This window comes from Amia ocellicauda, chromosome 9, assembly GCF_036373705.1.
Source record: "Amia ocellicauda isolate fAmiCal2 chromosome 9, fAmiCal2.hap1, whole genome shotgun sequence".
NCBI classification, from domain to species: domain Eukaryota; kingdom Metazoa; phylum Chordata; class Actinopteri; order Amiiformes; family Amiidae; genus Amia; species Amia ocellicauda.
Window position 1 is genome coordinate 24183699 of NC_089858.1, and position 26159 is coordinate 24209857.

At 42.3% G+C, this 26159-nt stretch overlaps 1 protein-coding gene across 3 annotated transcripts in view; it reads left to right on the plus strand.

The window, feature by feature from the left end:
• The window catches only part of zfhx3b (zinc finger homeobox 3b), a 171753-nt gene that overhangs the window by 77200 nt on the left and 68394 nt on the right, over positions 1–26159 (plus strand). For all 3 annotated transcript variants that reach the window (XM_066713793.1, XM_066713795.1, XM_066713794.1), the window contains exon 4: positions 16619–16850. In XM_066713793.1, coding sequence (XP_066569890.1) covers positions 16619–16850 — 232 coding nt within the window. The remainder of the gene's footprint in view (positions 1–16618; positions 16851–26159) is intronic.

A 26159-nucleotide genomic window follows, 5' to 3' on the forward strand; every position in this document is an offset into this window, starting at 1 on the left:
ATATTAAATGTGTTGATGTTTCAGGAGCAACCCTATATTAATTCTGTACCTACTACTCCCACCGGGTGCAGTCTCCGACATGCCCAGATCAGAGATGCCATTCTGTGAGAGGTTTATATAGTTTCAATGCTGCAGCCTGCTCTCAGTAACATAATTTCACAGATAAACAACAGGGGAGGCTTTGAATATAGCATAATATGTAATGAAGCCCTCTATATTGCTGGCTAATATTCGGAAGACTTTATCCACCATCCTCAATTAGTATTAGATTACATATTTCATAGCTCTAGCTTTAATAGCTTTTGTTGTAGAATACTCCAAACAGGAACACTACATTTCCCATATCTAGTTTATTTCCTTTTGTGCACTCGACATATTATTTTATTTCTCATATACAAGTCTGCTGTGGTTTGAGCTGGCCTTTCATTTTATTTACCACAGCAGTAGCTTTGAACTCCCAAATTATTAAATGTAGAAATCATGGAGGGGAGGCGGGTATGGTATATCAAATGGAATAAAGTCCCTTAAAGGATTATGAACTAAATTATGGCAAAGCTCTCTGAAATAACCCAAAATCAGATAATTCCCAGAACCAGTTATTTGTACCTTTAGTTTTTTTTTTTTTCTCTCTCTCTCATATATAGTGCATTTTACCACCCTCCACGTTTTCACTTTTTCTTAAGTCCAAATGTGCCTTATCATTCAATTTTCCTCAATTTAAAACCATTTCTCGCACTTTCCAGCTAGTTTGTAGTTGCATCCATAACTGTGAACACTCAATCAGAAATCCGGAAAGAAAACTAATGGAAACTGATACACTGTACCGGAGTTGTAATTGGTATCAACTTTTCACTATCACCTTTAATCATCAGTCTTCTTTGATATGTCTTTTTATCATTAAATGCAGTATGTAACGAGAAATCACACTGCTTGAAAAATGCACAGCTTTTCACAGAGAGTGTTCAAATAGGCTTGGCCTTTTGTAAAACTGGAACACGGAGGAGCATCTGTGAAATTTTGTACATTTCACTCTCAGTAGAGAATAAGTATGGCCCATATATTACATGTGGATAGAAGGCAGTGGTAAATGCATTTTACTGTCATTTTACAATCTGGGCAATTTTTCCAAAATGTACTTTCCTCTCTGTATTTTTCAGAGATCTGGACTGGTTTCAATAATTTACATTACATTAACAAAATTGTGAGAGAACTCCTTTGAGTAGAAGTTGTGTCCTGTTAGAAGCTGTTTGCTCCCTGTTATATCTTGTGTGTATTGTGTGTGCCGAGCCCCCAGTGTCCGCAAGAAGCAAACTGCCCATTTTTAGCACCGGAATGCACCATTACACTCTCTCTCTCGCTCTCTCTCTCTGCCGCCTGTACTGAATCCCCAGTATTCAACTTAACTTTTAAATCATTAAACATGATGAAGCCATCTCCACAGAGTCAGGTTTTTATATACAAAAATCAAACAGCATCTGCCATTTCTGATCAGCGGTAACAGCCGTCAGACCGGAGTTACGAAGGCAGAACAGGAAAAGCCATTAACTGCCAATCACTGCATCGATCGACACCCCCCTTGCAGCTGCCTGCTCACACTGAAGCGATTTAGGGGAGAGAGGGAGCCACAGATGAGGTGGAATTTTTTTAAGGCTATATTTTGATGATAATTTGATAATAACATCTGATAAACACATTCTTCAACTGAAATCATTAAGTGCACATTTCCTTTAGAGAGGGCAAGTCACTCAGTGGTTTCCTACCAGCCAGTCCCTCTCTCTCTCTCAACATGTTAGCGTCTGGCTGTTACCTCTCTCCTCATAAAGAACGTGGGTCTTGACCCTCAAGAGCACTGACAGAAATTGAGGATTTTTTTTTGTTTTTATTGTGTATTAGTTTTAGTTCTGGTATGTTGGAAGGATGGGGGTTAATGCAATGGATGTGTTTCAGAATTAAACTTATGCTACTTTAATAGTGACTTTCATATATCTTTCTTGAAGTGTTTATTTTCTTCCATCGGTTTTGAATCAGATAGAAGAAGAAATAAAAATCTGATAGTAGACAGAAGACGAAAGAAAAGGGGATTGATTTTCTTGTTCTTTTTCAGTGGTGTCGTAAGGACTAAGGGTCATTAGAAGAATATTTACCTACTTCACTGCTTAATAGAGCTACTGTATAACAGAAAGTGGTAAGGAGTAGAGGTTAGGGCTAGGAGCAATTCAACTGTATGGATTAGCAGAGAATCTGAGCCTGTCCCATTATGTGAGAGGGAGGCAAGATAAAGTAAATTAAATAACCTAAAAATAAAGCAAAACAGTGAGTGGACGGCAATAATATATTGAGTTCCGTTATAGATTCTTATATTTTAAACCAGATCATTCTACAGCAGCATTGTCTATCCACAGAGCCTCTCTCAACAGCACCTGTCAATATGTGTCCCCTATAGATTGTTTTATGTGTGTCATATCAGTTTAAGAGGCCTAGGCCCTTTAGAGAGCTGTTGTTTTACAGTAGTATTGACTAATGCTGCCCCTTTAAACAAGACCACTTAGACAAATACAATGTTGTTCTCTGTAACATCTTCACAAGTACAGCTCCATCAAAATGTATTTTTCTCTGGACATTACATTGTCAAAGTATGATCCATGTTTGACCCTATTTGAACTACTGTAGTTCAATAGTTAACCAGGCTTCTTACATGTATACTTTCTGCAGTTTGTTTTAGTTTTTCCCCCCTATTTCTTACAAATCAACAAAACCAGAATAAGAAAGAAAGAAAGACAAACAAAAATATCAACATGAGCCTGTACTGTTATTACTGAGGTACAGGTTTAGGTTGTCTGTTAAAAAGAGAAAGACAGGACAACGTATCCTGATGGAGTGAAAGTAGTCTATTGTGTAAAGGTGTGCTGTGGTATCCAGTGCTGTTCTTGTGTGAGTGCAGCACATGGTGAGCAGGTCTAGGTAAGCTGTGAATGAAGATAGGCCTGCTCACCGCAGCCTAGTTTTACCCAAGGCTGCCAGTGTGGCCTGGGCTGACAGTGTGCACAATAAACACCGGCGGAGGTCTGCCCAGACACGGTGGGGATGATGGATGTGGCCTGGGGCCTCTGGACGGCGAATGTGTGTTTGTGGTGGCCTGGTGGGAGGGGGCAGGAGAGAGAGAGAGAGAGAGAGAGAGAGAGAGAGAGAGAGAGAGAGAGAGAGAGAGAGAGAGAGAGAGAGAGAGAGAGAGAGAGAGAGAGAGAGAGAGAGAGAGAGAGAGAGAGAGAGAGAGAGAGAGAGAGAGAGAGAGAGAGAGAGAGAGAGAGAGAGAGAGAGAGAGAGAGAGAAGCTTTTTTTCCCCCCTAGTCATAAATATTTGTATTGCTAATTTATAAACACCAACTTGTTAGATGAGATCAAAGTTACAGTAACGGTTATATGAAACCAATGCTCTTACAGCGCCACGATCTCCTTGATGCTGATACCTATTAAAGTCAGAGCCATATATCACCAGCAATATATTTGGCAAAGGCACTGAGTGTTGTGTATTGCAAAGCTGGCTCTTAGCATTTTAAAGGTGGTTTTTATTTTGTGCATCAGACTGTGCCTTTCTTCAAAGGATGGTAGAGAACAGAGGTTCAGCAACAACAAAAATGATTTTCTTTTTAATGAACTGAATGCCCACAGTTTTTGAATAATTTAAGAAACAACCTTTATGACATTACAAGAAATTAATCTTAGCAAAACTGAAACATGCTTGTGGTGCTGGATCTCCTTGTGTTGTAGAGCAGAGCACTGCTGACAGCTGCAGATGCTGGGTTTCACAGCCATTGTACACAAAGGCCAAGTGAAGTGATCTGAAAGGCAGTGGGGTTCTTTGCTCTTTGCAGTCTCTTAAAATAGGGCCCTTGCTGCCATTTGACTGCTCTCTGTATAAAGACATGCACAGGACAAGCTTCTGTGCTGAGGATTCATCATCATGATGTGGGGCTAATTTTAAAAATCCAAAAACAGCATTCAATTCTGGCGCACTGGGACATTGGGACTGTCCAATCGGACTCCCTGGGTGCTGACCCCCCTTCCTCCACACACACACACACACACACACACACACTGCACTACCAGATTAATAACGCCAGCTCTGGGCAGATGCAGAGAAAAAAAACGAATACGGCGGCTGTTTGTTGACCTCCGTGGGAGGGAGTGTGGGTAGCCAGAGAGAAAGAAAGGCATTCTCTGAGGAGATTCCCTCCTTTGTCCTAAAAATAGCTGAATAAACAGGAGATCCATCACTGGGACAGGGTGTGAGCAGGGTGAGTGGGTGGGGAGGCTGGCTGGAAAGCAGGCAGGCAGGCAGAGACCTTTGTCCTAGTTGGGTAAGGAACCAGTTCAGCATGATTTCCATTCCCCACTTCTACCTGATCCAGTTTATGACAGTTTCCTGCACGTTAATTCTTGTTATATCAGGGCTGTGCATATGGAGTCTGACAGTATTGGCAGCCTTCTATTGGAGTGCAATTTGGGCTCATTCTTAATATCATCATATCGTCAACTACATATCCTGTTTTGGAGGTGTTCAAATCAATAGGTATTGTCAGTTATTGTTAAACTGGTAGAAATCTTCAGCTTTATCCTGCTATGAGATCCATTGCTTATATATCTCCGTTGGAATCTGTTTGCGCATTTCCCCAGAGTTTTGTGAAGTTCAAAGAAGTTCCCACTAAAGGTGTCAGTCAGTATAAGAAAGAAGCTCTTTAAGCAGGGCAGTAATCCTTCTCTTCCTGGATAGTTATAGCATTACCCAGACTTTCTGCTGCATGTGGCTGTGAAACAATTGACCAAAAACAAGAAACTGAACAAACGCTATCTATCCACATCAGCAATATTGTACAGCTTAGGAGAAGAGTTTAGGTCTTAAAGGGGTTAATAAATTATTACCTAGGATTTTGGGGTCACTGCCTCACCGAGCTTATAATAAGGGGATGTGGAATATTAATCATTTATTTGATTGTCCACATGTGCTGATTAATCAATTTGAGAGAGAGCATCAGGATTAACAACCCTATTATTTTCTTGTAAGAACAGATAAGAGATAAGACTTTAAAATATCGTGTTCCATTTATCATTTATTTTTAGTCTCTGCTGATGAGAGTGAAATAAAAACTGACGGGGGAGGGGGGCCAAAAAGTGAACAAGTTGATTCAACAGAACTGAAAGCAACAGTGACGTGTCCATCAGTGTGGGTGTGACTGTGTTTTGTTTGCACACAGAAATAGTATTTCGATAGTGAATTGCAATAGTACTGAGAAAGGTAAAGGTGTTCTTGGGAAGGGGATAGTACATTCCACAAGGGCTGGTCTGCCAACAGTGTATGAAGGTTTTAGGGGCCTCAGCAGTGCGCTACAAGCTGCAAATATACTCCCTGCACTTTAGTACCTTTCTTAGGTAAGTCGTCTTATCCTGGGAAAGCATAATTAAACAATTACGATATTATAGGTGCTCCACCTACACTGAATCGACTCCATAAATTTTCAATCCACTGACTGTTTAATGTGCATTATGTCATGTGGTAATTCCTTTGATTCCAACATACCTCCGTTTGTAAACACAAGTAGCACTCAAAGGGCTGTGGTTACTTTACAAGCATGGCGCCCCCGGCTCTTTGGTGGAGAGAGAGAGAGAGAGAGAGAGAGAGAGAGAGAGAGAGAGAGAGAGCTGAAAACTGTACATTCTTTACATAATCTCAACACATCTTGCATTATCTGGCCACTTACTTTACCTGAGCTTTAACAAAGCACTTTAGCAAAGACAGGGAATAATAGCAGTTTATCACTCACAGAAAAGATAGTTTAAAGGTTCCTTTTCGGCAACCAATTTTTCCTAGAAGAAATCCACTGAGGATTTAAACTGCCACAGACAAAATGTACTTATATATATATATGTCTGTTGCCAGCTCACTCAAGCTCTCGTATGCCTTCTGTAGCGGTTACTCCATACCAATGCTATTAGGAACAGGCAGCTTCTTTTTATTAATACTTGACAGTGAGGTCAATGTTGAATCACATAATAAGGGCACTCCTCCAAAACATTAATAAATTTAAATCACAAGTTGTCCTATAAAAAGTGCTTAATGTGATCTTATAACCTGGTTGTATAATTTACATTAAAAGAGATACAAAACATTCTTGTGCTGGAGGTTGTTTTGCCCTTTACTGAATGTCCCCAACTTCGCTCCAGACACAATGACTTCTATTATGACACTGCTGTTAATGGCTTTGGCAGTTACACAGGGAACGCCAGTGCCCAGTGCTCCTCACGGAGACCCATAAACCGGTGCTCTGGCTAGGGGGTCTCTCTCCAATTAGTGGGGGTTTTGTTTTGTTTTGTTTTTTTCTTGTAGGGACGATCATATCTCAGCTGTAATTATGTTCTTTTTGGAATGATGAGGGTTTAGGTTATTGATCCACATCGATCCCACTGATCAATGGGCACTTTGTTTTCCACTTTATGGAAAATGAAGTTTTTATCAGTAATGAGAGGGTCCCATTGAATGACCTATAATGGGAACCTGGTCAGTTGGGTGCAGGGGATAATTGTGGCAGTGGTCTCCTGAGATCGGCTTTGTCTTATACACGAGGAAAAGGCACTTTGGATTTAGATTATAGGCTGACAATACAAAACTATAACAACAACAACAAAACAGAATCTGAATTTTGTGGCTTTGTAAGGGTAAAGACCAACAGGGTGTATTCATTCTCTGGGAATGTAAATACATGAGGCATCTTCCAATAACAAAAACATGTAGCTTCCACAAACATCATATGATTTTGAATATAAATGGCCACTTCATTATTGTTGTTTTGATTTTATTCTGCTATTATTGTTGTGATCATTGTATATTAATGGTTTTAGACAATGTGTGTTCTAAGCTTGATCAAAGTCCTAAAGAGAGGAAAAGCTTAAAAAGTGTAGTGGACAAATCTGTTAATCCACCTTTGGGCCTGGCCCCCTGCTTGCCACTTCTTTTTTATGATTTAATGGCTGTTAAACCCCAATCTTTGTCAGATTTGGAACTATATCCAAATGGGAGGGTGCCAAACCTATTTATGCTTGGTCTTCACAGGTGGGAAAAAATACCAACAACAATACAAAACTGAACATTACTAATGGAAAACTGAAGTCAAAAGATAAATGTGGCGATAATGAAATTATTCATTTTTCTCTTCTCATTCGATCTAAATACGGGACAAAATGACACTAGTGTCAATAACGACTGGCGTATTCCACTTGACAGATTCACACGTTTGGGATTGCTGTCAAGAACGGTTCCATTCTGTCCCAGAATTCAGGAGCTAATCGGGATGGCAGTATGCCCATAAAGGCGTGGGGTGGAAGGGCCGGGGTCGCAGGAATCAGTGTTTAGTGTTAAAGGCAGCGAGTGAATCCCTCTGACAGGGAAATTAATGTAATATGCAAATCATTGCTCATTGGCTCTATATTGCCTGTGTTCTACAACCCTTCATTGCCCCCCTCTCCATTTGCATTTTAAGAAGGGGACCACTCCAAGGGTTCCTTGCTCCTTTGTTGGCACAGTGGTTATATTAAAAGCTCTCCGTTTAAGAATCTGTTAAATATTTACATTGGCACAGCACCCTGATCAGTGCTCCTAATTAGCTGTGGAGTGTGGCAAGGGGGAAGGAGGGAGCGAGAGGGAGGGCAGAAGAAGCTGTTCCCCACATTAAGGTGCTCAAACACAATCTAAACTCCAGCTACTGCTTTGTGAATTTTAGATATATTAAGAGAGAAAAAAATAAAAAAATTAACAGCCTTATTGCCTTGCCTGAAGCAGCAACCAATTATGTTGTAATGAAATATTTACGCACTCGAAGTGGGAACGCCAGAGGTGTAAGCCAGATAATACACGCCTGACAAGATTATATTCAAAAACGGTTTTCCAAATGCTCTCTCCATCTTCCAAAGAAGCACAGCAACAGGATTCCCACCTACCCACCAGCTGAATCACAAGGCAGCTGCTTCCGATTTCAATCAAATCAGACCCTATAAATGTGTGTGTATATGTTTATGTATGTATAATTTTCTATTCAATTCTAAAATATGTATTTTTTCCCTTTTTTGTGCTTGTGTGTGGAGTGGATTCAGTCACTTGGAGGTTATTGAAGCTTTAAAAGTTAACTGGCAGGCCCATCAAGGTGATTCTTGGTTTGAAGTTTAGTTACTGATAGATAATTGAATGCCTTTTAAAATACTGCGAAGAGTGTTCTGTGATTTAGGGGCACAGATTCAAGGAGAACAATAGGCGTTGGTGTTGAATTAAGGAGCTTGGTTTAGATCGAGCTCTTGGGGTTCAGATTGAGGATTTAGATCGCTTTTTGAATATTGCTTTAACCTGGCTTGTTCTCGGTTCTATTACTTTTGAAATAGCTCGCCACTTCTCAAATATAATAAGAAAGGCCTTCTTATTTAACCCTGTTGTGCAACGTCTGTCACTTCTCTAACGTAAGGGGCTCTGTGGAAGTGGGGAGGGGGAGCGATATGTTTGTTGTCAGAGACGAATGGCATTTTGGTAATGTTCATGTGCTGAATTAAATGTTTGAACACCATATTAATCATCAAGAGTGCCTTTTCTTCTCCCTGGCCGCTTGGCCCCCCGTTTCCCTGACAAGCAGCCTGTAGCCCACACCGCCACCAAACCCACAAGGCCATGCAGCGATTGTCTGGCTGGCATGTGACAAATGGGAGGCTGAAAGGTGTCAGGGTTTGTGTCACCTTCCGTGTGGCGGGTGGGCAAGCTGTCCTGCAAAGCTGCTAATGCAAGGGAGCCAGTTTATTGTTTTTATATATTTTTAAAGGATCTCCTACTATTGTGTGGTGACAGAAAAAACAACAAAAACATCTCCCATTGAGATATGTTTAGGTTTATAACCATCAAAATATGTTTAGTTTTTCTTTCTTCTGTGATAAGTACACGTTTCAATATTTACATATACAAGCCTTTCTTACTCAGTTGTCCTTGAATCATTTGATGCCATTGGTGATTTTGGATGTGTTCCACCAGTTCCTAGGTTTGTGATGGTGAATTCTTCTGAGAGTAGATGTCACCCTATTACCTACAAAAATTATTAATTAATATTTAACTTTTCTATTCTTTTTTAATTAACTCTGGGGGAAAAAATAAAAAAAACACCCCAGAGAAATTCTGTCTGCTCTAGCAGTAATCCCACATGTATAAATAATTTAGACTTGCCTATTCATGATGCTGTGGCAAGACAGATGTATCTTCCTGTGTTTTACTGTAAGCTCTGCAAATGCATGTAAGGGAAGAGAATAAGAATCCCATTGCAGTTTGTGCGGCTCTAACCTTAACTGTGATCTTGTGAGACATAAACACGGAAAGGGCTGAAACTCTGCAGAGTGGCTGCTGGATTCCTGTTTCTCTGTGCCGTGTAACTAAGAAAGAGGTGGAGCTCTTAACGTGCGATTGAAGTTAACCAGGGGTCCTTTATCCCATACTAGGAGTGAAGGAGGGGGTAGGGTGATTAAAGGGGGTCAAGGTAGAGCTGACCCACGGAGACGGACTGTGTCAGAGAGGAGATGAGGGATTGGGATTGTCCCTGACAAATACAGGTGTGCTTTTTCCCCAGACTTGTGGTTTATTTAGTTTTTCTCGCGTGAAAACTGCCATGTGGCGTTCGACTTATAGCAGAATGCAAGCACCCAGAAACTCTGCGTCTATTAAAACCTTAATTGGTCAAGCATTTTTTGCATTAAGAAAAACAGTGCTTCCATGCATTCCAACCTTCGGGTTGAATTAAGTGATTAAACATAAGAGTCCTGACGTGGGACACAGATGCACATCCAGAGTTGCCTGACCAAAGCTGTATAGCGAATTGGTCAAAGAAGCAGATCGCCTGACCACCTCAGCTCCGAACAGCTGTTTGAATAGCTCCTAACTCCACCCTATAACTAGCGCCTCCTACTGCTCAAGGTTCTGTATTGCATTTTTTGCAGCAAATCAATTAGATTAAAAGGGTGTTTTGAGTGGTTATGACTTTCCTGGACCCAGATCATTTCTCGCATGGTTTGCAATGCACAGCATATGTGCTGTTCAACTCATTAAATGGATATGTGTTTATCTGGCTCTGATTAAAGCAAAAAGTAATGTTTTATATTTATATGTGTGTATCCAAATATTCTTAATGAGCAAAATCTTGGACTCAGGCGTTGGGTTCCTATGGGCATTGATGGAGGCTCGTTACTGCTGCCCAGGCCATTGATTTAAAAGTTGCATTTTTGAGAGAGCTACTTGCCCCATGAATTATGTGGACACATTGATCAGGGCTGATTGAGAGCCATTCTTGGGAGCAAGAGTTTATCGGAGGGGGGATTAGCAAAATCTGCTGTACTCGGGAGTGGGAGAATATATTATTTAGCTGCCAGTCGACCCCCTCCTTAACTCAAGCACACAAATTAGTGGATTTGCAATTAACGTAGGCTAAATGACTGCCTTTATTGATCGTCTTCCCTCTGCAATTATGTATCTATTGTTTACATTCCAGTACCTTAGTTATTGGAAAGGAATTCAATAATTATTGCATTATTTAATGTTAAAGTGAACCAGAGTAGTTAAAGCTCAGTATAGGTTTCAGCTGAGTCTGGTAGCCCTGTGTGACCTGCATTTAGACTCCTGTTTTTGTTGACGCTCTTTATTTCGTGGTTGTATTTATTTATTCATGTACATACTTTTTTATTTTTTGGGGGTAAAAACAAACACTTATCACAGATTTCATCTCCCTTTGGCTACCCATTCCTCTGTCCTCTCTCAGCCAATTCAACACACATGTGAATATAAACAAACTCAACATTTTATTTCTAAATATAAACCTGCTGTTTCCAGCATTTCATGTTTTTGATTTAGGTCAAAGCTGTCAATATGAAATTGAAAGCCTACAAAAAAAACACACTATTACCAACAGCTCACCAATCAGTTTATATTAGTCAACTGTGTATGAGATAAAGAGTTTTTTTTTTTTTTTGGTTGCCCTGACTCTACAGTGCCCCAATGACAAAGCAAGATAGTGGGCCTGTCGGGGCTGGAAAGGGGCAGGGGGGTGTGGATGGTGGTGGTGGTGTTGGTGGGGGTTCAGAGGCCTGGAACACACCAGAGGCATGTCTGATGTTGGGGCGGGCAAACTGAGTCACACAGCCGCAGTACAGCATCTGGGCATGTCACCGCTCGCAGGGGCTAATTCAAACCAGCCGCTCTCCTTGGCACCCACTGTAACTTCTGTGGTTACTGCTGCTGCTGCTGGGGAATAGGAGCAGCAGACAAGCTGCAAGCGCTAAAACAAAACAAGTCGCCCAAGAGGTAACCTCTGCTTTTCCAGGGGAATCCCACTGCCCCGTTTACGACCGCCTGAACAGTAAACTAAACAGGTCAGGCAATTTGCTGTGGCCTGGTCAGTCTCCTCTCTGCCTTGAATTTGACTCCCAGATGTTAACAGTGCTCTGAAGTAGAGCTGTAATACATTCAGCTGTGAGCTCGAGATGGACACGGCTGCGACTTATTCTATTAGGAGCTCTGAAAGAGATGACAACAGAGGTGGAATAAATGTTTTTCATGTGGTTCTCAAGGCAGACACAAGAGTGAAAAAATAAATAATAAAGACCAGCCACAGCAGCTAATGAATATTCAGTCCTTATAAGCTTTCACTTGAGACCTGTTTTTATGAAGAGCATGGTCTTATAGGTTACAAGTTATTCAAACATAAATAGAAGATATGGAGACCATAAGACAAAACAAAGTTATTAAAGTTATTTTTCAGTACGACAAAGTTAACAATGTTTCCCGTAGATATCAGGACTTTTTCTTTAAGAAAATAAATAACTTATTTCATGGTGTCAGTCAGTATTCCCTCTTTGTAATGGGTGCCTTATATACAAGGCTGTAATTTTTTTTTCCCCTGGTGGCAGTGAGGTAGGCTGTGTGTGTGGAAGGCATTGTATGCCCTGGTGCTGGCCAGTGGCAACGCGTGCTGTGCAGATTGCACGTGAATAGGGGGGCTTTGTTTTCTGTTGCGGCCTGCCACTCACCTGTCACCAGCGGTACATTTATCCAGAGAGATCACGTTTGGGAAGCGCAGGGCTTTACCACTAAGTGCTGAGAATCGCTGGGATAATTACAAAGCAATACACATTCATACACTCATTGGTTCATTCATGGAGGGATTTTGGCAGCTTTCTGAAAATTGCTAGCCATTTAGCCTGTGGATAGCCATCTATTTTAATGCATTAACTTTATATTAACAGCAGTACCAGATTTAATGCTGGAAATGGTGACTGATCAAAGTGCAGCAGGCGTTTAAATCGCTGTAAAAGTGCTCATTGCGCACCAGGATTCTGATGAACCACGTCTTCCATTGGAGGCTGTTCAGCGGAGCACCGGGGAGGGCACTGTTGCAAAGATAGAAAGTGGCAGTGGAATTTGGAATACCTGCCATTGTTAAAATAAAACCTAATTTAATTACTCAGATTAGAGTGATAACCATGAGCACAATGATGGCATTTGTATGATTGTTTGTTTTAGTTTTTTTAAGTCTTCCTGTAAAAATAGCAGCGGAAAGAGACATAGTTCCATTATTGGGTGCTGAGAAGTCATTGTTTACAATGGGAGAGCACAAGGGTATATTGTCCTCCTTTGCCTTGCCATGCTGAAGGACAGTTTTGCATTTATTTGCTTACGTATAATGGCAGGCCCATGTCATGCCCTTTTTACAGCACCCAGTGCAGCAGCCACAGGTAAGGAAACATGCCTGAGTGCCAGAGCCAAGACCTAAATCATCCCTCCTCACCGATTATGTTCCAGTACACAAACGCACTTCTGAGTGCTTGTCTGTGTTTGAAATATTTGTAACTTCAGCTTCAAGTATGGCTGCAATAAATTCCCCACAAATGAACTACAATTGAATTGAAATTGAAGCCATGCGCAGACAGTGCGTGTCTATCCCCAGCACCCCCCCCAGGGTTGCTCTCTCTCCCTGACGTGCCTGGCAGGGGCCTCTCAGCGGCTGGGCTGGGGGCCCCGGCGGAGGGTTTACTAAGCAGCAGCACCCTGGCGAGTTCGTCTTGATTCCCTACATGACTTTTTCATTAAGCCGTTGAATTCCTGCGCACCAGTTGGATGTGATTTATCAGCACGGGGTTTCAGGATCATAGAAAACAGACACAGGGAATATAGGGTCTGTCTCGTTCATTTATAAAAAAAAAAACCTAAGCTGCAAGTCTTAAGGTGACCCCACCCCCCTGGAAATAAGGCAGTGTAATTTATTTGATCCACTGACATGGCCATTGCTCCAGCGTATCCAGTGTCTGTCACTCTGTCTCCATCTGTCCCTGTCACACTTTTGTCATCTTCAGCCGCTTGACATTATTCAGAATATTTCCATTTGGTCCTTAATTGGCTTTTTCCTGCTCATGCAAGTCAGACAAGTGGGTCAAGAGGGGCAGATTTTGGGGGGACGGGGATGTGACGTGAGAATCTTCCCCTCCTGGTGGCTCTGTCTGGTGTGTCTGTCTTGACACTTGGTCTTTCTGGCTGAACAGCAATTCTTGGATCCAGCCTAACCTTCTTTTTAATTTGGTTCCCCCCCACATTCTTGTCGGTAGTTTCCCGGCAGCAGGCTGGTAAAGGATTGGATTTGTCAGTGTGTTGTGTGTGTGTGTTTGGGGGGGGTGCCCATTGTGGTTTCCCAGTGCAGACACTTGACCCACAGACAGGGAACTCTTAATGGTTCATTTCGAATGGATTAGTCCGATTAGCACTTGGCTGGCTTTCAAAGTGGCGGGATGCAGACGGAACCCACAGACCAGGGGAAGAGGGCTGGGGAGCGGGAGGGAGAGGGAGCCCTTCTCTGGCTTGTTATGTCAGGCCCTCTCTGGTCCCTGCTGTAACTGTGCAGGAGAATGGTGATGTTCATCCTGACACTCACAGATTTATTCCCATGCACAGCTGAGTCAAGGCCAGGCCATCGAAGGTTCATCTCTGCATGAACCCTACAATTTCATTCAACACTGTAAAACTCCAGCTTTGTCTTCCAGGTCAGCCTGGCTGTATAGTATAGTGTCTTCATGTTTTTGTCTGATTTGGTGCATGTTGGAACACACACGCTCAACTTTTTAATAAATGTAACAAATAATATTTACATTTCTCATAGTGTGGCCATTTACTGTCAGTTATTTTCATATTATCAAATGTATAGATATCCTGTCTGTTTTTTAGGATGTTACTGTAGGCATGTGTGGTTTACATTGGACTATATTCTCATTCATCTCATATGTATTTTTGTTTTAGCTGCCTATCAAAGCATTCACTAGGATGCTTGAAAGCAGCCACTTCAGAAATGAAAAGTATCATATGGTGTAGTGTGTATTCCTCTAAACAAAGGGTTTAAACCCGTTTGCGTACGGCAGAAATATGGCTATCTATAGAAGTCTAAACATCTGCTCCAACTGAAGCAATAGCCTGTTTGCCGGATCAGAAAAGCCGATGTACTGTGCATTTTCTTTTGAGTGAACCTATCTGTCATGAATTGATGTACCTGAGTTGTGCCGCAGTGTGTGTGAGGGGAGGACGGCTGTAACTCACACACAAGATATTTCCAGCAGCACCTATTCAATTACATCACGCTGCTAAAGATATGGAAAAAAGAGCATACAGAAAGGCAGACCCTTTTAAAATCACCTTATAACTCTATTAGGCAGAGCTGTGGGGCTCGCAAAAAACTCTGGTTCCTGGAACCGGAATCCTAATGTACGTTTTAGGTGTTGCTGAGTAGAAATGGGAAATGTGATACGGCAGAGAATGGAACGCAATTGCAGCGAAAACCCTACAGCGATATTACGAGAAAATTAAATATTGGAAGAAAATGACCAGAATGTTTCAGGGAATAGAAAGGTTTTTATCTTTTCATTTTTTTTTTTTTTTTTTTTTTTTGCCTTCCACACCTGATGCAGCTTTAATTTGGTTAAAAATATAATGTTTCCATTGCTTTTGCAATTCAGACCCATCTTAACACTTTGGCACCTCTGACTTCAGGGCAGTCAGTTCACGCTTATCTTAATGGACTGACTTGTTTTTCCAGACCTGTGTCAGGGGATCAGGGATGGTTTGCATGGTAGATTAAATCAGGAAAGGTTACTCTGTGGGCCAAAGAAGAATAATTTTATATTGAGAATATTTTGTTACGAATGCCAGCAAGAGATCTGACCTGTTGTCACCTTCAAAGTCTTTTTAAGTAATTGATGATTTATTTACATGTTTATGTCTCATATGTGACATTCAGGGCAATTTAGCTCTGCCTGTTGTTCTAGTAATCCTCTAGCAGCAGAATAACACATCTTGCTGTTGTGTTGTGTTTGTGTGGCAGTGCTGATTGACAGTCCTCTGTGGACAGCTGTGAGTCTTGATTGATCCAATCAAGCTGTGTGGAGACATTCTGGACCGCTTTCTGAGGGCTTTGGACGAGAATGAGCCAAAGAACCTTGCTGATCTGTTTGAATGTTTATGCCATGTAGGTTTGGCTCTTCAAGGCATTTTTTTTCCCTTAAAAACAATTTCTCTGGCACAATAAAAGTCATGTATATGAAAGCAAAAGAAAACATGGAGGGAAAAAAAGAGCAAAGCTTAGTATGAGACTGACAGATATTCACCCTGGTGCCTACACTGCAGGGCCAGAAGATTGGGTCAAACTGTACCTCAAAGTACATCTTTTTTTCTATGTGTGTGGGGGGGGAAACAAAAAGAAAAAAGCAGGCTAAAAGCCAGTGTTTGTGGCGCGAGATGACAATTTTCTTTCTCTTTGTGGTCCTGTACTTTGAATTTACGCCCCCTCTGGGAAGGCTGTTCGGGAATGTGCTGGTTTGTCTCAGAATGTAGTTTTCACCACCGCTCGCTCGGAAAGGAAAGATTTGACTGACCCTGATCAATACTTTGCATCCCATGCGTGAAACAGGCAGATGTTTGGAGTTTCCTTTTCAGAGCTGGAGGAAGAGACAAGCAGCTTCTCGGGAGCACGAGAATCAATGTTCCCTTTTGTCAGGGGCTGAGCGGCCCTGTCTCTTCCTGGGGCCTGGGCAGAGTGCCCCCCCATGCTTCAGGGCTCACAGAAGGCCTCACTGTGCTCTCTGTATCTGTGAGCACTGTATCCGGCAGCCCACGGCAGGCCACGAGGGCGTAATTATTTTAGGACAGATTGGTTTTATCTATATTTTACTTAGGCGTTAAAAAAGTGACTTATCTGTGTCGGTGCTGTTCCTGTGTTTATCAGCTGCATCAGGGTGAGAGAGCACTTGCATAGTGCCCAGGAGGCCCTCAAATCAGCATAGCAAAGTGCATTACTAGTCCAGTCTGGTTTAAGGTAATGCTGTGAAGAGTCAGAAGAACTCTGTGCACGAGATCTGTTCACCTCAAAATGCTGCTGAAAAGTTTGTAGGCCTGACCCAGCTGTGACTGACGATGAGCATTTGCATGTAGAAGCTGTGCAAATGAAAGGGGGTTATTTAATGCAGCGTGCACTAACATGATCTCTCTCTCTCTCTCTCTCTCTTGTTTGTCCGGCAGCACCTGCAGCAACACGAGAACGCGGTGGAGGGCGACGCCTGCTACTACCACTGCGCCCTGTGCAACTACTCCACCAAGGCCAAGCTTAACCTCATCCAGCACGTGCGCTCCATGAAGCACCAGCGCAGCGAGAGTCTGCGCAAACTGCAGCGGCTGCAGAAGGGGTTGCCCGAGGAGGAGGAGGAGCTGGGCACCATCTTCACCATCCGCAAGTGCCCCTCGGCTGACACCGGTAAGACCTGCCACCCACCTATGCTGTACCACACACTTGACCACAGGGCCTTCAGCTTGGCCTGAGTGCTCTGCAGAGTAAGTACACTTAGCCCAGGATAAGTTGGCAGTGGCTTTTCACACTTCCAAGTCCATAGCAAAAGAAAATTCTCAAATCTGCATTTATAATCAAGTATAACGTTGGATTCTTTATTTGTGTAATTATGAAATTCATAAACTCTATACATACATTTTGGATTATATTTGTAATTGGTACCATTTGCTATAGTGCACACTCCTGAAGAGATCATCTTTAGGCTCATACACAGATCCCGGGCAGCTCATTCTGAGTGGGATATCTGTATTCTACCACTTTTCTGCCATCACTTGGATCCTGTTTTTTTGGGATCATGAAACTACCTATCAGGCCGCTCTTGGGTGTCCACAGCACAGATTATCTGGCTTTGCATCTTTTCAAACTGCATCAAGGGTGGATTTGAAGTCATGGATTTGGGGGCATCACCATTATTTTCATCCCTTGAAAAAAATACATATAGAAATGGATGTTTTTATCTTGTGAATTTCCTAGTGCTCAAGAAAGGTGAGTGACCATGTTCCTAGTTTCGTTTAGGCATTTTGCCAGCAATCCCCACGGCTATATCACAGACAATAATACTTTCTTTATATCAACATTCACGTTTCATTTCACTCTAAATTTTAGGAAACATTTCAAAACATTTGATTTATATACTGTGTGTCCAGTGTGTTCCTTTTTCCACTTTACAAAAGAGCGTTTTGTGCTTTTCTTTCCTTTAGTATTTATGTCTTTAAGTCTTAAGACACGTTGAGAAGTTCATGATAAGGAAAATAAACAACTCATGAATATAGTGTATTACTTTTACATAAAGCCACAATTTGTTTTGCTAAGGGCAATTTCTTTAAAGGCAGAAAGCAGACACGAGTAGACGAAAAATGCTAATTACCCAACCCAGCCATTTCCGGAGGTTTTTCGTTTTTTTGTGTGTGTTCCCTGTGAAATTAAAAATTGATTTGGCTTCTCTTGGCGGCAGGACAGTTTCCAAATCCAGAAGCTGAGAGCAGCCGTGCCTTATCTGGCCTTCCTCTCTCTCTCAGTGCTCTTCTGCTGCGGAACTGGTGTTTAACACTGCACGGCATTTTCCACTCAATCAGACATATCGTATAAGTCTCACTAATATTTTCTTCCTGAAGTCAGTCATTTGTTTTGTTTTTTATGTTGCTGTTTTTTCCTGGTCTGTCGTTGGATCTTGGAATTGCAATTCTCAGACACCAGTCAGATGTAGAGAAGGAGTTTGGATGTCTGACATGCATCGATTGTCCTGTCTGACCAGGGCCCTGTCCCTCTGAGGAATCTCCTGGCGTGAAGAGGAGTCGTGTCATGCTCTCTGGGGTTTGTGGCTCCTTGCTTAGTGAAGGCCTCTGTGGTGCAGGAGCTTTTCCTAGTCTGGGGCTAAGCCAGAGTCCTGGGAGAGATCCCTGTGGGTCAGTGGGATCAGCAACCCTGAACCACAGGGACTCCTGCCAGTGACCTGCTCATCTGACTTACCCCACACATCATGCAGAGGAAGTTTTTAATGAAATATAGCCACATTCAAAAAGGCTGACATTCGGAAGTAGACACTCTTAACTTAGACATGCACCAACTCAGTGAGTGTATAATATAATAAACGTTTGTGTGTGTGTGTATATATATATATATATATATATATATATATAATGCATTCATGTATATATAAAATCTACTCTTTACAAATAAATATACCAGCATGTTTTCAGAATTTAAGTTTTTGCTTTCCTGTTTTCAACTTGTACTAAAGACTTCAGGTTGCTTGGATATGCAATGGGGGTGCTTAGATTCCCAGTGATGGTGGTTTGTGATCCACGGTGCTCACCAGTCCTCGGTCTCCCTCTCACCTCCATCCAGGCCTGGGTTAACAGTGGGTGCAGGTCCCGCCTGTCTGTCCATTAAAGATTCGTTCAGAGATGCCATTCTCTGCTTTAGATGGAAAAACAAAACCAAGCTCATCGTTTGTTGAAGGGCGATTAAAAGAGTGAGCTGCGGTCAATTAACACTTTGTCTTTCTTGGATTTTGTTTTCTAATTACTTTGACTCCTGCCCCCTGACTCGGCACGCTGACAAAGGGCCAGCATTGTGTTGCCCCTCTGAGCCAGCAGTGCCCTGCGCACACAGGCGCTCTGTGTTGTTATGTAAAAACAGCCTCTAAAGACGCTTTGTTCCAAGGAGGCAGGGATAATGAAGCCAGCGGCTGGGAAATTACGCAAAAGCCAGTCACAGATCTGAGGCAAATCATTAGAGAATGTATTTAGCTGAGCAATTAAGGACAATTAAGCTTTCTGCTTGCTGCACTCCAAATATGTTAATGACTATAGTACAGTGGACAAGCAAGCGAGTGGAGGCAAAAGGCAAGACCCACTTAGGTTAAAGGGGAAGGGAAAAACATCCAAATTTGGATCACAAAATCTTTTTTTTTTTTTTTTTCCTTCTTTTTTTCTTTTTTGTACTTTTGTGTTTCGTTTCATTTTTTCCCCTTTGTTGCTTTGAAGTGCTTTAATGGATGCCTATGTTTGCCAACAGTACCTCGGTGAGGCTACTTGTCAAATCAAGGTTGCAGGTTAAGTAATAAAGTTGAACTCCCGCAGAGGGGGAATGTGTGGGCAGCCCTGAAGGAGAGCGGCTGTGTATTTCGGAGCTATTCGACTAGTGTGCATACAGAAATAATGCACGGATAAATCATCAGAAAATTGAACATCATATTATTTTTATTTACAAACCCATCTAAAAAAAATTAAACTTGTGTAATGCAAGCAAGGGGATTTATATTAGTAATTGATTAGTTGAATCTATTTTTGTTTTCTTTTTTCTTTTCAGATTGCTTTATTTATGGGTTATTTATGTGTATGAGGGAGTTTGGTGTCATGTTTTGATTCATGCTTTTAAGGTTAGTTTTTCTTTCAATATTGTTTAAAACCTCGCCCTGGTTTGCCACCTTATAGACAGAAAGAATGCAAGATTAGTAAAGTGGGCCAGAATTAAGTCCAGCATACTTAAACAGATTGTGATAAAGGGGAGCCACCTTTGCTGTCCTGTTGTTTTCTGGTCCACATCCCCATTTACTCCTATCTGTTCTTTATTAAAACCAAAACATTATCAAGCCCTGCACACAGGCAGGTGACCTGAAAAGGAACAGTTAAAATAATAGCCTTTGATGATTTGTTTACCATACAATGCTTAGTTTTGTTTCAGCAGCGCTAAAAGCCTGATTGATGGCGCTACAGACGTAGGTTAGAACACACATACAATACCCTCGTTGCCAAAATAAGACTGCCAAAAACCCAAACCGCTTGAAAACGAGCCACATCTCATTTATAAGGGGGGATTTTTTATTTATTTATTTATTTATTTATAAAGGTCCGTTAAATGAAATGAAGTGTGTAATAAAGAATGTCGGCCGTTCTTTCTCTTCAGGCATCTTGATTGTATTACGCTGATAATGAACATACTTCTTCATCAGCAAGCAAGAACACTTTGAATTCTTAACCCCCCTCTCCCTCCATCTGACTCCCTATACTGCTTGGTTCCACCCCCAGTGGTCGATCCCCCCACCTCAGCCAAAACATTCCCTCCTGGTGTAATATTTAATTTCCTCCCTGCTATTCCTTGAGAGGCGCTTAGCTCTTTCTTGTGGTTGAGGCACAGTTGCTAAAGTGGTAAGAGGTTCCCCTGCTTGTTAAAACAAAGCTGGCCCTGGATTTCTGGGTCAGCTCAGCAGTAATTCCCCAGGCTGCTGCTGAATTGGAGCAAGGTGCTCAGCTACTTCACTGACTCGAGTAGGGTTCTACCATTCTCTCTTTCTCTCACTATCTCTCTTCCTCTGTCTGCTTCTCTCTCCCCACCCCTTGGTGTTACCTAAGAACATCAGGGGCAGTGCAAAAAGATAAAATACTTTAAATAATATCTCCCCCACCCCCTTCCATTAAACAGGAACCCAGCCCAGCTTGAGTCTTTGGTGGAGAGTACAGTAACTCACACATAATAACTGCAGATTACAACAAGCAAAGGGATGTCAGTAGTAGTCTAACAACAGTAACAATTATATTTGCTTAATTAGAAGTGAAAGCATTTCTTCTGCAGATGATAAAATACGAGGAGGGAGGGTAGGGGTAGGATAATGACGTTGCTTTTATCATGGCATGTCTGTTAGCATGCATTTCAACGTTCTTTACAAAACAATTAGTGTAGAACAGAGTTTTAAAATATAAATTGCAACGCACATTAATGCACATTAACCAACATGCAGAGCACTTTAAAAGCATCACATTAAATCTATATACCCTGAAGGAAAAGGCTGTATTGTATGTTTTAAAATGAGGTTTAAAACTGTCAGTTGTCATTTGGTGGTAATTTGTAAGGTTTGGCTCGGTGGATCATCTTTGGGATGGCAGATGGAGCTGATCATTTCTAACTCCCATAAAGCGTGAGCAGAGAAATCATTAGTGTGATTTAAAGGCTGGTGTGCTTAGTTGTTGTTCAGTTTATGTTACTGCAGATATCAGTTAGAAATTAAGAAACATCTCCATGATCAGTGTCATAAAAACACTAATGGTACCAGACATTTAGATTCCTCATCTACTTATTATTTTTTTACTATTGGTGTTGTTCTTGATGTTGTTCTCCTTGTTGCCAATGAATCCAATAATCATGATTTGTCTCACTGTATGCAGCAGATTCCCTATTATGGTCAGTGTGTTTAGATCAGTCCGTGGCCTGTGCACACTGGCATCCCCTTGCTGTATTCACATACAGTGTACAGAGGAACACTAGGAGGGGGAGAGGGTCCAGCCAGGTCTGGGAGCACAAAGCCAAGCTGTGTGAAAAGGGCTTTGTTGGGAGCGGAAGGGGCCGGAGTGCAGCATCGGCTGGGTTTGATGCCACATGTCTTTCCCCACGCTCCTCTCCCCTCCCCAGCGCCCAGGGAGCAGTAAGAGAGCAGAGATGAATTTCCCATCCAATTAGACCAACGCAGGGATAAATGGCACGCATTGTTTTAATTCCTACCCCCCATAAATGTGCTGTTTAAGCACGCCGTCTTTGACTTTCCTCCTATTTAGTCTCCCTTAACTCCTTCTCGCACGGGACAGGAGAGGCTTCTGGCGAAAGTTGGGCTACACTTTCATACTCACTTAATACAGTAAACCCGATGGCTCCTGATTGTTGTTACAGTAAGCACAAGCAGATGTCCACCACTGGGGGGTTGTTTGCTTGAGTCAGGAGTAGCTGTGGGTCTGTTTATAGAGCTGCACAACCAGGAAACAATATGCATTTGTATTCAAAGCTAAAGGTTTCTGAATAGATAGGACTGGATGGACTTGTGACTGTTTTCTCCCAAGTTACTATTTCAAGATTTGGAAGGTCTTCTGTCTGAAGCTTTTTGGAAAAAGTTCAAGTTCTTTAGCTGTACCTTCATTGAGCCTGAAAATTACTATTTAAAGTTTCACTGGCCATATATAAAGTACATTTAAATAAAAATGGCTCTCACAGGCAGAGGCAAAGAGGATACCCTGGCTATGAAATGAAACAAACTCCATTTGTGGATTAGCTGCTACCTTAAATCTGCCTTTCTGCAGCTCTGGCTGACAGATGCAGCCCCTTGATCGTTGGGCTGTGACGGCTTGGCTATCCGTGGAGGAAATCCCTGTCTGTCTCAGGGACAGGGTGCTGGGAGCAGACACTGCTCATTGTCTCCTCTTTCTCAGGGCCTGGGCTGAGCTGGCCAGCCTCTGTCCCACTGCAGAAGCAGCAGCAGCAACACACCGTCCCACTGACTGAGAGATCGGGGACGTGTGGGGGGGTGCTTTCCAGGGCCACCTTTGCAACATCGGAATAATTTTATTGAAGGAATATCTGTGTATGTTGGGGGAGTGCTTAGATCTCAGAGGTTAAATGTGCAGTCAGGGTTTACCAGTGACATCTTTGCTGGGTGCCCTCTACTTCACTCTGGCATAAGGGGCAGTCCCCAAAGTTTTAGTGCCACCCTGTTGGGCTATGCAAGATGCTTTTAAATTGGACTTGAAATCCCAAAATATGCTGTGTGTGATTAAAGAGAATGATGTACTCACAGTAATGTATGACTGTTCACATCAAATGCCTGGGAAATGAATGCATCCCCAACAGCAAAGGGATTCATGCAAATGCCACTTGCAAACACAATTCAATTTTAAATCAAAGCTTGTACCACTAAAAGGGGTGTACTTCCAGGGTCAGAGACATGATAGCGAATCACTGTCCTGGAAATGGAGGCATCCCAGTGCTTTGTGCACAAAAAGGCTTTGCTACTTGCATACATAATTCTTGCTGTGATTGCAAACAGGCATACAATATGATGCACAATTCCAGACCACAAAAACACAAACCAACACACCAAAAGAAAAAACCGACAGCAGAAGCTGCTTTATTCAATACATAGTGTAGTGTGTTCTCAGCATTGGAGATCCCTAAGAATGTGGACCATTTGGGCTGCAGCCAGATCACGTCAACATGCTTTGTGAGAACAGTTGGGTCTTAACCAGGCATTAAAGTACCATAACATCTTTTCTCACCTCCAGTTAAACTTTTACCACTGTGCTCTATCTGCCACTGACCGGATAGGCTTGTCTCTACACCGCTTTTCAGAGCAGTGACTGCCTGTAAGATCCAAAAGATGCCTTCTGTTCTGCGGATCAATAAGGGATTTACCGTCGAGGATTATCTCGATCCTTTCAAATGGTGTAGAGTTTATTACAGGTTTTTCTGGAACATAAGCAAATAAATACACAGATGAAAGCAGGTTGATCAGTGAGCCAGGCCGCACCAGCTGTCTCTGTCTGCGGGTTCAATAGCACACCGAGAAGGGGATGAGTTCAGGCAGCAGAAATCCTAGGAATGTCATCATTTTCCACGCTTGTTAAAATGCAAAGTAAACCTTCCCAGAAAGAGGATATTATAGCACCCCCCCACCACCAAAAAAAAAATGGCATACAGAAGAGGCTTTCGAAATTCAGACAATTTGTGTATTCTTTTAATTAAGTTTGTTATTGTATGTGTGCCCTCTGGTAACTGGGGCGAGAGAGGGTAAGGAAGCCAAGGCGGAGGGATGGATATCGCTCCTGTCAGAAGGCCGTCCTTTAATCCATGGCAGAGGGGAGCAAGAGAGAAGAGGAAATTGTTTCATTTGTGTGCGGCATTTGCGTGTAGACCTAAAGCATGTCTCCCCAGCCAGAAAACGTGGCAGGAATCTCATAAATACATTACCTCTCATTGTAAAATTAAAAAAAAAAAAGCGCTTTTATTAAAAACTCGAAATGATGGCTTTATAGATTTTCCACTTAGGCATGTTGCAGGCCACTCTTATTGCCTTGTCCTCCAAAGTCACACAAGGAAGTCTTTTTTTTCTTGCCCGGGTTTATACACGCATGCTGCATAAATTCCACTGCCGGCTCATCCTGTTATAAAATTGACCAGAAAGGCCCAATTCTATTCTGGGATTGTCTATGAATAAAAACAGGATTGTGTCTCTAAAATGTTCTCCTGCTCCTTTTTTCTTTTTCTTTTTTCGCCTGTTCTTTTCTTTTCTTGGTCCCAAAGTGCAGAAAGGGAGAGCAATTCACTACACAGCAAGCCATGTGAAAACTTGCCTATAGTGTATTTCAAGGACGTTCTGTGCTGTTTATTAAGAAGAGACCGTGCTATATATCTAGATGTAACATGAATAATTGATTGAAGTGTGTGTGTGTGTGTGTGTGTGTGTGTGTGTGTGTGTGCGCATATATATAATAATAACAATTACCTTATCACACTTTCTTTTGCCTCATGGCTGCTTTCAAATTTAACTGTTCATCCGTCCACATTTCCAAAATGTGTAATCACATAAATATTATGAAAAAAGTAAGCTAAATATGGAAGGTAGATGGCAGTAAACTTTTTCTTTTGTGATGATCCAGAACAGTGTTACTTTTCTTTCCTGGTTGACAATTCAGCTGTGCAGTAGTGTTGTCATGTTGGTGCAGGCAGTGGCGGTCACAGAGAAAGCTGCAGGACCACAGAGGAGCATTACCAGTGTCTGTCAGTGACGTGAGCGAACAGCCCTGTGCGTGTCACCCAAGCCTGGTAGCTGGCAGAGGGTTGTGATTTTGTAGCATTGCTGGGACGCACTGGGTAAACAGAATAAGCCAGTGGCTGGATCTTGGAGACATTTCTAGATCCCCTGTCAGAGAGGTCATTTTAGAACCTTTTTATTCCACCCCACTCGCGGTACGTCACAGAGATAGCATTATAATATTGGTTTCCATCTCCCGCCATTACAGACACTCTGTTGAAAGCTGATACAATAGATAGACAGTCCATCAGGAGAGAGACATCTCATTTGTACTTACCAAATGTGCTAATGAGTTCTATTTATAGACACAGATGCTTTGACGGTAATTTTCAGGATAAGATAGTAGCTCGTGGTTAATAGTGCCAAGTTGCAGTGCAGAAGGTCGGGCAGTTTGAGTACATTGGCGGTTACTGTGTGGGACTGCAAAAAAACAGTGGGTGTCGATGTCAGAGGCTGAAGGGTTTGAGTATCTCTGCAGACAGAGTAACGCCAAAGTTAGGCGAAGTTATGTGCAGTGTCATGCGCACTTTGAATGCGCAGCTCAGGCGCTACATTGTTTGGGAGGCAGCGGATTTGATTAACTCAGTGGACTGAGGAAACCTCGGGGTGCAGTGTGGAAGGTTTGATGAGCTCAGTATTTAGAGAGCAGGCCTGCAATGTACAAATGTAGTGGGTTTGAGTGGTTTAATGGGGCGATTAGTGTATTAGATGTTGGGATTGAGTAGCTCCGTGGTGAGAGGGTTGGGCTTCAGAATGGACGATAATGGTTTTGAGGTACAATTTGCATACACACTAGGCCTGCCCCTGTTCGCCGGTCTGGGTGTTTAAAAGCTTGGCTCTCTTAAGCAAAAGCCAGGCTGATTTCTCCTGCAATATTCATTGAATGATCTGCCACCGCTGTCTGTGCACTGGGATTACACACAGCTTCCTTGGGGCCCTCAGACGTGGCTGGCTGGTGCTTGACTGGATATTAGTAACAATAATGGAGGTCCGGGGCTTACAGAACAAGCTACATCTTTGCTTATTTAGAGAAAATGACTGTGATATAGACCTCCAGCGTGACTCATTCCAGTACACTGCCTGGAATCGCCATTCACCAATATTGTCAAGTGTTCTATTTAAATAAAATCCAATTGATG